This window comes from Uloborus diversus, chromosome 10 (assembly GCF_026930045.1).
Source record: "Uloborus diversus isolate 005 chromosome 10, Udiv.v.3.1, whole genome shotgun sequence".
Lineage (NCBI taxonomy): Eukaryota > Metazoa > Arthropoda > Arachnida > Araneae > Uloboridae > Uloborus > Uloborus diversus.
Window position 1 is genome coordinate 131235821 of NC_072740.1, and position 15707 is coordinate 131251527.

General features: G+C 30.9%; 1 protein-coding gene across 1 annotated transcript in view; it reads right to left on the minus strand.

Annotated features, from left to right (window-relative positions):
• Positions 1-265: 265 nt before the first annotated feature.
• Positions 266-15707, minus strand: part of LOC129231529 (spermatogenesis-defective protein 39 homolog) — a 120957-nt gene continuing 105515 nt past the window's right edge. The window contains exons 12-17 of the mRNA XM_054865870.1: positions 15059-15100; positions 11470-11559; positions 6304-6390; positions 3642-3731; positions 3436-3540; positions 266-490 (exon numbers count right to left, since the gene is read on the minus strand). Of these exons, the coding sequence (XP_054721845.1) occupies positions 470-490; positions 3436-3540; positions 3642-3731; positions 6304-6390; positions 11470-11559; positions 15059-15100 (435 nt within the window). The 3' untranslated portion in view covers positions 266-469. The remainder of the gene's footprint in view (positions 491-3435; positions 3541-3641; positions 3732-6303; positions 6391-11469; positions 11560-15058; positions 15101-15707) is intronic.

The following is a 15707-nucleotide window of genomic DNA, read 5'->3' on the forward strand; positions in this document are numbered from 1 at the left end:
AACATACTAGTAAAGTTCGCTTCAAAAATATTGTTTCTTTATTTAATAATGTGTTAAAGAATGTAGTTTTCCAGCACTAAGCCCATTTCGTCATTTATTATATCGATTTGTTATTGCTATCAATTGATTTTTACATGCATGGGATAACATTATGAAGTATCGCACCTGGAGTCAAAGGAATGTAGATTTTTTTTTTCTTTTCATGTTATGTGAATTAAAATTTATCTTACACATAGCTTCTAAAAACTGAATGCTTAAAGAAGAGAGTAAATAAAATTTTAATAAAAAATATGAAAGTGTACAAAAGCATAATAACTTTATAAAATCTATGCATAAAATATACATATAAATAACCCAAAACCAAATGAGATGTGAAGTGGAATCTGGTGACAAAGTGCTGTGTATATAGTGAGATCCAGTCACAGCTTTACATCAAAAACGTCACATGAATGAAAAAAATATGTGCAAATCAATTCCTCCATTTAATTTTCTGAAAAAGAAATTTTAAGTGTTAATGTATCTGCACATCGAGTACATTTTATTTTTATTTCCAGCCACACATATAAATAAACTTAAAATGTTGAGAAGTCATATATAAAGTCAGACCTCAATATAAGGTCACCCACTTACACTATATGACCAATATAACCAAAAGTACTGGGACACTTTCAAAAATTCACATTTTGACGTATTTCACGAGAAATAAAAGAATTACAGAGCAATTTGTCTTTTAACATAAAACGTATACTCTAGCTGTCATTTTTCAACAACAATTAAGTCTGCTATTTATTTAGGGGACCAGCAACAAATTGAGAAAACAAAAAAAGGTTTTTGATCATTTTTCATTGTAAATAGCTGATAATAAGGTATAAATTTATGAAATAAGTTAAAAATCTATCTAGAATTTATTTTTATATTTTCGTGAAAGTATCTCTTATTCTCACAGAGATATAAGCGTTTCTTTAAAAAATGAAATGATTTTTCAAAGGTTTTCGACTCATATTAAGCAGTTTTCCCTCAAACTTTGCTAAACTTTCAGAATATTTGAGAGCATGTTAGAGAAACATAATAATAAAATTTGAAGTTAAAGTATTGAAAATTTAATGAAATATGATTTACTTCATGAAATTTTTCTTTTTAAACATTTTGAAAAAAATTTTGGGAAAAAAAAAGATTAAATTGGTGGAGTGGAATCGGGGACTCAGCAATCTACAAATTCATGCCAGCTCACTTAAAACATAGTCATGTTTATTTACCACTCACTAGAACATCACCAGTAAGAGAAAACCATATGTAAATAAATAGAATCTAAAAAATGTATCATTTTTTCAAATCAAATTTTACTCAAAAATTCATAAAAAATATGAGATCCCAACTTATGTTTTGAGAATTTTTTGAAAAAAAAAAATCATTACACGTTTTCAAAGAAATTTAAATTTAAAATTTCAATTTCATTTTTTTAAAATGAAATATTTACAAAATAAGTCATGTTGCACATCATATTAAACAGCAACTATATTCGAATGCAAGCTTTCTTGACAATGGTGAAATAAGCTGAGGCAAAGCGAAAAAAAAAGTTCCTGACGCCTTGCCTGATATTCGGGTGAAATTACTCTTAACTTTAGAAATCAAATTAGTTAAACCCACACGTATGTAACCTTTTTCTTCGTCATAATTTCTGTCAATTGTTAAGTATTTTCAGTTTTACCTGTGAAGTGGTAAACTCATCCGCAAAGCTATGCTAGCCAATAGCAGCTCATAGACAGGTGGCGATCTGGTCTTATTCACAAAGTAGGTAAGGGTGTGACAGTTTATCTGTTAACACGGTTTTTCTTCCATGCCTCGTGACGTCATTGTCAATATAAGTTGCAAGCAATTATAATGCATCTTGAAATGCTATTTGTCAAATCTTTCTATCTATATTTAGTGCTGAGTACTAGTTCTGAGTACTGGTACTGTACTAGTGCTGAGTGCTGAAAAACAGCACTCAGAAAAGAGGGGTGTTTATGTGACTGATTAAAAATGCTCTTTCAAGGAATTTTAGAGAAAAATGCAAGGGAAAATTTATTTATTTGCAGAGTTTCTATTTCTGGTCCATTTTATGTTCAAGCGTGCATGAAAAAAAAAAAAAAAAAAAGGTTTTCTAAAAAAATCAAAGTATCATAAATAAAAAATAAAAAAGATAAAAATCTAAAATTTGGACTTTTGATTATCTTGAAAGGGTACAATTGATGAGTCAAAATTTCAAAGAAATACAACAATGTGAGGGAAAAAACTTTGTTTCACTTGACATGGAATGATCTACTGAGCATTTTTTAAACATTTATGTGAATACAGTGTTAAAATAACAAAAAAAAAAAAAAAAAACTGCATAATGTTAAAAGATTTGCAGTTGGTTTAAAGTTTTGAAACTTTAAATTATTGAAAAGAATGAGATTAAAAGGGACCAGAAAAAAGAATGTTTTTCAGGAAAAATCCTGACAGAAAAACAGCACTCCAGAAAAGAGGGGTATTTATGTGACTGATTAAAAATGCTCTTTCAAGGAATTTTAGAGAAAAATGAAAGGGAAAATTAATTTATTTGCAGACTTTCTATTGCTGCAGATAAACTCTAAAATTTAGAGTAGTTGGTAGCCAATGCATAAAACCTGGTACGTGCAAATATCGGAATAACTGATCAATCAATGTCAAACATGAACAAAGTTTTCTTGAACAATTAAAAACATATGATCATTTTTAAAAAGATAACAAAAAGAAACAGAGAAAACAAGTGCAAGGAATGATCTTAAAAATGTTTAATAAATTAAATTATGAAGAAAAAACTAAACATCTAACAAAGATGGGCAGTTTTCCTTAGTGATTTATTGAACTTTCTAATTTCAACAAACAAAATAAACAATGGACTTTGAAATTAAAGAGAGGAAGAAAAATGATTGAGAAAAATTAAAAAAGGCAAATTTTCATTTTTAAGGATTTGCTTAAAAAATAAAGCACCTTGTCAAAATAATTCAGATTTTTTTTTTAAATTACGTATTTTAACAAGCCTGTTGTTACAGGCAATTAAAATAAAACACTTTAGAACACTACCAAGACTCATGACAATGCTAAATCAATCATATTTCACAAAAGTGAGATGTCTACTTTCATTTTCATATAATTTTAAATAAAATTACAAAGCAGTAGCAAAAATGCCTGCTTTTATGACATGAATTAGAAGCAAAACAGTTCATTCGGTTAAAAAAAAATGCTTATAATCTTTCTTTCTTTTTTTTTTTTTTTAAATTAAAGCATATGGGAAAATAATTTTGCTAATGACAACGGAGGGGGGGGGGGTAACAAAATAACTTTTTGGAGGAAAAATCTACACAAAACCTATTTATCATTCAGTGCAATATTTATTACTGCTAACTGCATTAAAGAATTTTAAATACTCACAGTGTTTCTTAAGGCAACAGTAACAGCAACTTCTTCAGGTGTAGATGGCCGAAGAGTTGACTTGTATTCTTCTAAAGCAAGTCTATCTTTATTGCGTGAAAGGATCTAAAAATGTACATTGCATAACATAAACTTTGAGGTGAAGTAAGATTTTTTAATATATTATTTGGAAATGCATGGAATGAAGGAATTTTTAAAATAGTTACCTCAATTACAACTCGGTGGCATTTAACTCGTTTAGCAATTTCTAATCTTTTTTCCTCATCTTTGATAAATTCCACATACCTCCATAATAACTAAAAATAGAAGTGTGAAAGAAATATTTTATAAAACATGTGAAATTTATTAGTAAAAAATAAGGATATTAGGTACTTCTTTTACATACAAGAGGATGAATGTATTACTTTAAATCAGTAGCAATCAATATATTTTCCCTTCAACTGCATGTAAAAAAAAAAGTTTTTCATCTTTTCTTTCTTTGGAAAAAAAATGTTCATATATATATATATATATATATATATATATATATATATATATATATATATATATATCTTTTGACCATATTTATTGAATACTCCACGGCTGATGAGCTCTGAATACAACCTTTCAACTTTTTCTATTAATTGCTGCTTGTATTATCGATTTTCTCATCATTATTATTCTTAAAATTTTTAAATTATTTCTTACCAGGGCAGAATAGCAGATATAAAAGCAAGAAGCTCTTTTTACATTAGAATTTTACACCCATTTGGGATTTAGACTACCTAGTTTGAAATTGGGAACTGCATTTCAATTTAACATTTTAATGTTGTTGTTCAATTTATCACTAACTATTGTATTCATATGAGTTAACATTTAGGATTTGGAATGGTAAAGCTAGTACATAACAGTCCAAACATGACACTTTTTTCATTAGTTTGTAGCAGAAAAATCACACTTTAAAACAAAAAGTGGGGGGAGGGGATAAGTTAGGCTAACCAATGATATATTTGTAAATTGAGCTAAAATGTCAACAAAAATAAAATTTTTAGACATCATTGTTGTACTACTTTTGAGCGAATGATTGGAAATAAGTGCAATAGTGTGAAAGTACACATGGACTTAGAGTAATATATTATTAGCAGCATACCGTATTTTCCTGCGTATTATCCGCGGGCGGCCTATAATCCGCAGGTCCTAAAATCGTCCTGAAGATAAAAAAGCTTTGTATAATCCGCGGATAATACAATATAAAAAGATAAAGTTTGAATTTAATATACCATTTGAGCAACTAAACTAAAAACGTGAAAAAGTAATTACTTTGAAGGCATAATCAAAATTAATCTGAAATATAATGATTTCTTCTTGAAATCTTGATTATAGTACACTAATTACTTGAAAAACCAAGAGTCAAGACAAAGGAGCAAGCGGTCTAATCTTGTGCAAATGGCTACCTATTTCACTGTAATCTTGCTTATTTTACATATCCTGAATCGCCAAGAGGAACATTCAAGCAACGTAAAATAACCAACATACAAGCAGGCAGCGAGGAAGAACATTCATGCTTCGTAAAATAAGCAACATTCAGTCAGCGTACGGTCGTGATCAGTGAATCCTAGTGTAAAAATATTGAGGTTCAATGCGTTGGTGTTAAGTGAAAAAAAAAAAAAAAAAACACAGATAATCCGCGGCTGTGTATAATCTGCACCTCATAAACTTTGCCTTTTTTAGCAGATAATTCGCGGATTACACGCAGGAAAATACGGTAATGCAATGTTAAATATTCTTTTGAGAAAAGTAACTGGTCCTGCAGGCCAGTAAGCATGAGGATATACTGGTCCACTTCATATTTTAGGATTTTTTTTTAAAAAAAAATTCCTAGGTAAGAAATAAATAGTCATTTTCAAGTAAAGCGAGAAAAGTGAAAAGGATGAAATTTTCATCTACATTATACCAGTCTTTCTCCTTGTACACTAAATACAGCTGCCGATTCCTCACAGTTACTTTAATCACATCAATAGGAGTAGATAAACTGTGTTCTATCCTGTACTTCTACTTCTATGAGTTATACTGAGAGATTGTACAAGAAAATGATATCCAGAGCTAGAGTGGAGAAAAATTTTTTTTTCCTCCTCATTTCTTGCTAATGCAATTTCTTACAGTCTTAGTAAGTGCATGAAATAAACATCCATTCTAGATTACTTAGCAAAAAAGTTATATTTTTCTTAAAATATTATTTTTATTCTTAAAATGAGCAAATAAATGTACAGTTTTCATCAGGTAAAAGTCTGAAGCATTTTAACAAAATTCCAAGTCTCTATTGTAAATCCAGGATCTTAGGGGAAAAAATAAGCTCTGGCAGTCATAATAGATACAGGTAAATGTGCTGACACTTTAGTATAACACTCAATTACTCTTCATAAAGAGTTTTAAATGTGAGCTTATATAGCTGCTCATATGCATCTCACATTAAATTTTCAAGTAAATTACTGCTCAGCTAGGCATAAGTATACAAGTACTATTACATGACCTTATAGTAATATTTTTCGAAAAAAAAAAACTAATCCTGACACAACTGAACAGATCTGAGCAATAAACAAAATTAAGCTCATGAGACATTGTACTAATGCCCCTTTACAGAAATGCAAAAGATAATGAATCAAATCTTTTTGCTAAAGGTATATCAAATTTGCAAAAGTCTGTTCTATAAAATTTGCAGTTCTCTAGGCTATTTAAACACACATCTATCTTGCAGCATGAGTATACTCTTTTTAATAAGCAACTAGCATGTTCTAAAAATAATTCATAGAATGAAGAATTTCTAATTTTTTCTTTTTTTTCATCTGTTTTAAATCGCTGTGCAAGAAAAAATAAAATAAAATAACTTACTTGAGCTGGTGCACCCAGCTTTTGAAGTGTTTTCACAACATTGCTGAAACTGATACCACTTCTCATTTTCCGACTTCCAAACCATTTCTACAAAAATAAACACAAAATTAACATTCATTTCACTGTAAAACAAAAAACTTTAGTTAATTGAGAGGCAGCTAAAGTTTAGTTTGTACACACAAACAAACATTGATTGACACAATTGCAGATCAGATAACTGATTTTTTGAATTATTAAGCAATCATTTCACAAAGAAAATATACAAGTGTCATAGGAGCAATTAAAAAAAAAGAAAGGAAACTGAAATCAGTGCTACAAAATACCGTACAGAATATATCTGCTTAGCTAGACACATTCACTACAAAAATTAGAGTACAAATTTGAATTTGTTGATTGACCATATTTAGTTAACCAATGCTTTGGTTGATGAATATTCAGGAAAAAATAATTTATACTATTTAGATCAATTGCTCCAACTTATTGGTTCAATAGAATTTTATGACAACAAGCACTGGATTCCAAAATTATGTAGCAATCAGTTTAAAGAAGGAAATCCTATAGAGCAAGCTGTTTATGCTACAAATGCATTTTCAAGATTTCAAAAATATTAATCTTATTTATTGAAGAAAGCATATATTTCACTTTTACAGTTGCATAAGTTGAATGCAGAAAACAAAAAACTAAAATTTAAATAAATAAGTAAGTAAATAAATAAAATAGAGTCACTTAAGCAAATACTTAAACTTGGAAAAAAAACGAGCTGATGTGTGTATCACATGACTTTCTTTTACTCCAATTTAATGATAATAGTGTCTTGGAGTAAGAAAAGAAATACACTCTGTCACAAAAAAAAATATATCCACCTAGAAGAATTAGAGCCACAATGATGAACCTTGGCACAAATGCAGTTTGATAGCTGATATACAAATGATGAAAATTTCAGCGCCAATGAAACAAGGCTAAGCGTGCTATGAGCATTTGAGTTGCACAGGTGGGAGAGTTTAAAAGCATGAGTACTTGTGCTGTAGAGCTATTCAATCGAATATGTTGGCTTCGGTAGACTGTATTGTAACTAAAGATGCCTCTAAGACGTAACCTGCGGCAGTACAAACAGCTGACGGAGTTTGATAGGGGCAATATAATAGGCATCAGAGAGGCAGGTTGGTCAAACTGGAGTATCGGCCGCCACCTCGGTCGGAGTGATATGGTAGTTGCTTGGTGTTGGCAACAGTGAATCACGGAAGGGAGTCTACCATTGTGGAGGGCCAGGGTGTCCCAGGAATACAAGCGATTGCAAGGATCGCACAATCAGAAGAGCGGCCACGTCGGCACCGACAATGTTGCTAGCATCGATTCAAAGCCACTTACCTATATCCAGGCATCCAGTGGTATCGAGGGAAACCATTAGGAGACGACTGGTCGAAGTTGGTTTAAGGAGTCGAGGTCCATTAAGACGCTTGCCACTGACCCCACATTACAGGTAGTGTTGACTGGATTTTTGCCGACCTCGGGCAGCTTGGAGTGTAACAGACTAGAGGTGTGTGATCTTCAGCGATGAACCCCGATTCAGTCTCAGTGCTGATGATCACCGCACACGTGTGTGGAGGCGCACCGGCCAGCGCTCCAATCTGGCATATGTTGTCGAGCGGCATAGTCATTTCACAAGGTGTGACAGTGTGGGGAGCGATTTCTTGAGACACACGATGATCTCTAGTTGTTCTCCAAGGCACTTTGACAGTTCGCTAATACGTGGATAGCATTTTAACGCCGATTGTTCTGCCCATACTATCAAGTCACCCATGTGCCATTTATCAGCAAGACAATGCTCATCCACATACTGCGCAACTCTCTCATTATTGTCTTCAGAGATATGATGTACTCCCAAGGCCCGCCTGGTCACCAGACTTTTCCCCAATAGAGCATGTCAGGGACTTGCTGGGAAGGCAACTGCAGCCATCCCAGGATACAGGAGAATTAACGACACAGTTGCAAAGATTATGGCATGAACTTTCGCAGGGGGTCGGAAGTGACCTAATTGATTCGATTCCACGTCGTGTTTCGGCTTGTATAGCTGCCCAGAGGTGGCTTTACTACTTACTGATTTGTATCCTTTAGCATGCTGTAACTGCTTAATAAAATTATCTTTTATTCTGAATTTTTAATCTTCTTCTTATCTCCTTTTACACTACATGCCTGCCAAGTTTCGTGAGTGTCGCACAACTTCTTCTTGGTGCACATATTTTTTTGTGGCAGAATGTACTTTAAATATTTTCACCCTAAGTTTGTTGTGAATCGAAACAAAGAGAAAATGTTTTATCAAGATAAATTATCCCAATATTGGCAGTTTTAATGCAATTCAATGGTAAACTTTAAATATGGCCAAATTAAAACCAGATTAAAAAAAAAAAAAAAACGCCAAATTTGTCACAGGAAAGGTGGTGATGATGCTGTTTTTTGACAGAGAAGGCATTGCGCATAGAGTTTATGCCAAAGGGTACCACAATTAATGCATCTTTTTATTGCTAAACACTATACTGCCGTGTGCAGGTAAAGGGCAGTATCTGCAGAAATGAGTTTTCGAGATATTTGAAGAAACATGTTTTGGATTCCATACTAACAATGGGGAAATGTTGGAATTTAACACCTTTTTCAAACTTTTTTTTTCAGTGGAAACCAAATAAGCGAGCTTGTACTGTAAAGATAGTGTACAATAGATGACAAAAATGCAAAAAAAATGAAAAATGAAAAATTTGCAGTTACTGCCCTTTACCTGCACATGGCAGTATACTGATGACAATTGCTTAAAATTGATGGCCAGGTGAACTACCAAAAGGCATTGTGCTCCTGCATGACAATGAAAGACTGCATGTAGCAAAAGAAACATGCAGACTTCTGAAAAAGTTGGGTGAGAAGCGTGGGATCCTCATTATAGCCCAGACCTTTCCCCTCACGACTTCCATGTTTTTGGTCCCATGAAACAAGCACTTTCAAAGCGACAATACCATTCAGATGACAAAGTAAAAGCTGCAACTCAACAATGGTCGTTGGACATTGGACGGGATTTCTTTGCAGAAAGCATCAAAAAAACTTGTATCACGCCTCAACAAATACTTAAATAACGGAGGTGGTTATGTTGAAAAGGAGATTTTGAATGAAACTTTAAGATACCAATAAAATTGGTGCAATATTTCTATCCTGATTTGTTTTCTTGAGCAGTTCAACTCACTTTTTGACTGACCCCTGTACACACTTTTACAAGAAAGCTCACAGAATATTCAACAATATTTTGAAAATAATATTTTTTCCTGTAAAGCACTGGACACATTGCAAAAGCTTGAGAAATGTAGTGTTGAACAAATCTGATGTGCTGTTCACATTTCAGCAATTATTATATTCTTTTTCAGCAAACAAAATTATGTGTGAAAGCTAGGTAAATCACGTTCAGGAAATTACTGAATTTGCTCTCATTTGAATTCACTATAGTACATTTTATTTGTACATATGTTTACCATTAATATCACATTAAAAAATTTTAAGGACATGTCAATAATAAAAAAAAGGTAAACAACTTCAAATTTAATTGTATGTGATAGGAAAAGGTTTAATGCAAACATTGCAAAAAAAAATCAACTTTAATGAAATTAAACAAGATTTCAATTCATAACTTTTTAAAACAAGTTTTTTTTTTTTTGGATTACGAATGATGAGTATTTATAAATCGTCCCATGATTTCATTGAAATAAAATATATGTATATTTAAATAAATGAAATGGAATGACTGCTTTGCAATAATTATTTAAAATACACAAGTGAATGAAGTAGGTTTAAAAGCATAAAATTTTATTATTTTAATGTATACCCTTCTGTGAGAACTGATAAATTAAGTTAGGGTTAAAAATACACAGGTATATTTTTATTCAACTTATTAGTATGAGGGCAAACAAACTTTTTCTAGATCATTAAGTATCATCACCAATTAAGAATATAAATCATATTTTGAAATAAAATCTGGATTATTATCTGGTGTACAAATAAGTTTTAAAGGATTTTCAAGAGATGGCCTCACAAATATTAACATGAAACGGACAATGCTGCAACTAATTTCATTTTATAATCTCATCATTAGGATTTCATTTTCAGTATGTGACATTTCGCTGAAGGGGAAACAACAACAGTTTTTGTGTGCTCTGAATATGTCAACTATTGTGCCAACAAGACACAATTTGTGGGAAAGTTTACTTTTCTGCATTCATTTCAGGAAAAGTGCATCTGAAGGCCATCGAATGCTGCTAGAAGCTTACGAAAACATGCTTCATCGATTTCCACATGTGAATTTTGGTATAGACGTTTTAAAAGAGGTGATTTTAATACCAATAGCAAAGAGCCTGATGAACGGCCACAAAAGTTTGAGGATGCCGAATTGGAGGTCATATTATGAGAAGACTAGTCCTAAACAACTTTACTGAACTAAATAGATGCATTTGAGACGAGCATTGAGGGAAAAACGACCACAATATGAGGAAAAGGTAATTTTGCAACATGATAACGCTTGGTCACTTGTTTCGCAGCCGGTCAAAACATACCTTGATACACTGAAATGGGAAGTGCTTTTGGCTTTTAGCCCAGACATTGTCCCTTCAGACTACTATTTGTTTTTGTTGATGACGCATGCTCTTGAGGATCAGCACTTCCGCTCTTTTGATGAAGTCAAAAATTGGATTGATTAGTGGATCACATCAAAAGACACCTTATTTTTTTGAGATTCTATCCGAAAATAGCCAGGAAGATGGGAAAAGGTATTGGCCAACGATGGACAATACTTTGAAGGATGAACATGAAACCATTTTTACACAAAAAAGCGTCAAAGTTGAAAAAAAAAAAAAAAAAAAAAAAAAAACCCTTAAAACTTATTTGTTCACCAGATAAATAAAAAGTACAGCACATGTTTCTCAAAGTGGGTCAAAATGTTACCCATTTGTTCTCACTTCCGAATTTAAAATTTGGTTAGTATAAGCTACCACAAGTAAAACATAACTTTCATGTTTTACATTAGCAATTCAGCACATTTTTCTTAATTTCCAAAATCAATTCTAGTGAATAAAAGGTAAAAGAATATACAAAAATTCAAAATAATAATAATAATAATAATAATAATAATAATAATACCTCTGATGTAAAATATTCATCAATACAAGGCCATCTCTGCAGCACAGTCAAAGCTCGAACAGCGGCCCACGTACACTGCTTTGGAGTCAGCTGAAAGTAACATTTTTCAGTGTAACTATTATTTTCCCATCAAAAAATTAATGCCTTTTTTTCTTATTCATAATGATCAATGAAAGAAATCTGAATATTGAAGCATGGAACAATTTGACACTCTTATATTTGAACAACAGAAAAAAATTTTCAATTCCCTGAATGCGTGAAAAATTATCACTTGATTTAGGAAAATGGAACTTCTATTAGTGAACAGTGCTCAAGAAGTTTCTTCTATAAATATACAGTGAGTAAACACCATATTACCCTGCATCACCCAGCATGCCAGAAAATTTGGGGTTTGCCAGATTTCCATATCCCGTCTGTCTTTCCTTCCATGCCAAGAAAACAAAGGTTAGAAAAATATACATAATTTCATATAATAAATATATGCTTGACTTTAAAAAAATGCAAATTCTATATATTATCTAATTAATATTAATAAATGGTATAAGTTCACTAACAAATTGATTCACAAAACTATTTTTATTATTCTGATTAGAAAAAACTAACCAATTAACATGTCAATAAAAATAAATAAATAAATAAATGAAGCAAACAATTAAGCCCTAAAATTAAAACACTTTACAATTACACAAAAAAATTTAATACAATGAATAAAAAATAAACTCCCCTATTTAAAAGGAATTCTTATTCATTTATCAAAGAATAATAAATGAATCACAATTACTATTCTTTGCATCAGAGTCAATCATTTTACAGGATTCAAACTCATTTTTAAATATGAAAATTAAGGACCTTTTAAGGACTCTCAAAAATTTTTAAGGACTAATCGAAAATGATTAGATAACTTTAGGTACACCATTTCAAAGTTTTCCAGTTTGAGGAGGGGCAAAGTACTTGGTACATACTACATATATACAAATGCACAACAGTTTCCAAAAAAAAAGGAAGAGGCACAATTGATTGGGATGTCCCATTATCAGTGAATAAAGTTTTAAAACTACATACATCACAGGGATGAGAGTAAACAAAGAGTGAAAAGAAAGAAATTCAAAAAAAAAAAAAAAAAAACAAATTAGCAAAACAGGGTTCATACTCTATTCGGATGAAAAAATTAAATGACTTTTTCATGACTTCATAAAAAATTTTATGACCTTGTTACATGAAGAGAATAGCACTATTTAAAATCAAACTTGCCAGTTTTTGGAAATGAGCATTAGCAAAACTGCTATGTGAATGCCACTACTTCTTAGAAGCTCCTGATGGAAAAAGTATAAGTGTACACCTAAAAAACTAAACTATTCTTATTTCTCTACATCATATAAATTTAAGTAACGTAAAAATACAGTGAATGGAATATAATGATGCTTAAATGTCTCATAATTTTTTTATTAACAGGCAGAATAAAAATGAATGGGACAAAGGTTGAATGAGTCATAAGCTTCAATAAAGTTACTTCAAAGGTTGTCTTTTAGTGTCAACAGTGCATTTAATAATCCACATAACTTGACAGTTTTCGGTTCTTTAAAGTAAAGCTGCATTCTTTAGCAAATTCATGTTTTTAAACCAGATATTTATTTAAATAAAAAATTCAGAAGTGAATAAATCTTCTCATTCAAATGTTCTTGTTTGTTTATTTGCACATTTTCAAATGCATATAAATTAATAGGTTCAGTAATTCCAGAAAATAGTGTTTGATTCCTGATATTGAACATAGCAGAGGGTCACAAGGATTATTTTTGCACGCCCTATGTAGGGCATTACCAATTTAGAGTATTAGAATTCCCCTATTTCTGTATTCTATCACCTAAATAAAGATCTTCATTTTCTAAAACCTTCAACAAATTAAGATAAACTCTGACAAATTTAATAGTAAAGTTTTCACGGGTGATGGAAATGAATTCGGATGCAATTGAATTGCGTTTTTTACGTGGGAGTGGCGAAATCAAGAACGTGCAAATTTGCTAGTACAGAACATAAAATATTAGAAGTGTTGAAAATAATGGTAAATTCAAGATGAGTGATGTCCAAGCAGTAAAACCACATGGCAAAAAAAGACGAGCGGATGCTAGAGAAGTGAATGCAATGAGATGTCAAAATTCAAATGTTTTTTTAAATCGTTCAATTTTCCAGTTTTATTAGCTTTTATATGTTCAATAGTGTTAAATCACTCTAGGTTTCTAATGCTCCTTTAGCTACTGTTACTTTCTCTTTAGCCAGGACATTTTTCCATGACTTTAAATAAATTTCCATGACTTATGAAAATTTCAATTTTCCATAACTTTTACCAGGTCTGAAATTTGCTTATTTTTTTCCCATGACTTTCCAGGATTTCTATGACCCCTATGAACCCTGGCAAAAAATGGCTAATTAACCAGTTTCAAAGATAATGTGAAAATGATTCCTATTAATTAAATTATGCTTGAAATGATTGGGTAGTAATTAATACAATATATGGCACACATTGTTCTTAAAGCATAGTATTTATTTCTCAAATTTCAGTAAAAAAAAAAAAATTTTGAAAATTGCGATAGCTGTAGAAAATTAGTTTTATATTAAAGCATTTTTTAGCCTACATTATTGGAGTGAGAGGCAAATTGAAGAAAAAGAACTAAAAGAAATAAAAAGAAAAAAGAACTAAATCCCTTTCCTTTAAGATGTTTATACTATGGTTGTTAACATTTGTTTTTGTTACTAAAATCCCATTTTCTACAAATTTGCTATATCGCACCATTTCTTGCAAGTTTGTTTATTTCTATATAAATTTAAATTTTGAAAGAGAGACAGCCATTTCTAACTCCGGAGTCTTCACATAAAAGGGTTGACAGAGCCAGAGTTCAATCTTGGATTCATCACTCAATAACATCAATTTTCTTAGAGAAAAATATATTTTTTTAATTAAAAATATTTGAATTTAATTTATCAAAAATGAGAATGTAAATTTTAAAATTAGGTATGTTTGTACAGAAAATATTTACAGCAGAGTAAAAAATCCAAGTTTTTCTTATGTGGTAGAGCATGCTTTTCACAGCAAGAATTGAAAATAAATAAATATATAACTGGTTATTGTTTTTCCTTGCATTGGAACTCATAATTTAATTTAAAAAACTTCATACTATTTCTTGAAGCTGCTTCAATGAATCATGAAAGTTCAAATAATTTTACTCTAACAGTTATCTATAAAAAGTAATACATTGAAAATAACTAATTTCATCAAGTGGGAAAAAATTATATTCAGTGTTTTGGCTCTCCTGAAAGTGCCAATTTTCACGTTTGTTCGTTCAGCATGGTGCCGGCAAAATAAGTAAGCTTGCACAATAAAGCTAATGTACAATAGATGACAAAAATGCATAAAAATGAAAGACAAAATTTTTGCAGTTACTACCCTCAACCTGCCCAAAGCAGAATACAGCTTAGTTATAATTTCAAATCTTATGCATGAAGTAGTAATTATTTTTCATCATGAAAATTGTTGAATATACATGAATATGTTAAACCATAATAGCAAACAAAAGCAGGGAAAGTTTATACTCACATCGTATGCAGTTTTAAATGTGGCGAGGTTAGAATGTATAGGCTAGAAAGGAAATAAAAGGACTCTTAACATCATAAACAACAAAACTTATACATAGAGTAAAAGTCCGATTTGGTAGTTAAATTATAACTTTAAAACATCAAATCTACAAAAAAAAAAACAGATGTACACATAATTTGTGATCTATGAAATGAGAAATACTTTTGAATGAATCTTTTATCCTGTGAAAGAGATTAAGTACAATAATCAAAAAACTGCTTTTTTTTATTGTTGAAGAAAGAAAAAACCAATTAAAAACAATTGAGTTAAGTGACAGTGTATCAGTGAAGAGTTATTTCTGAAGCAACTCACTGATCAATCACACTCAATCATTATCTTCCAATAATGATGAAAAACTATGGTCAGATAAATATACTTATCAGGTTCTACAAGTTTACAAGAGTTGTAGCAATTCTTAAACTATAATTTTCTTGAGTATAATTATTTTTTAGAGAGAACTAAACAAATGAATAAGAGAGGGGGGAAAAGCTCTTGGCAGAGTCTAGTTTTTCCGAGATTTAAAAGTTCACTCATTTTTTAAACCAAAAGTTCAAAAATTTTAGTCAATATTAAATATAACAATTAATTTCCTATTCTACTTTTAGTTTGC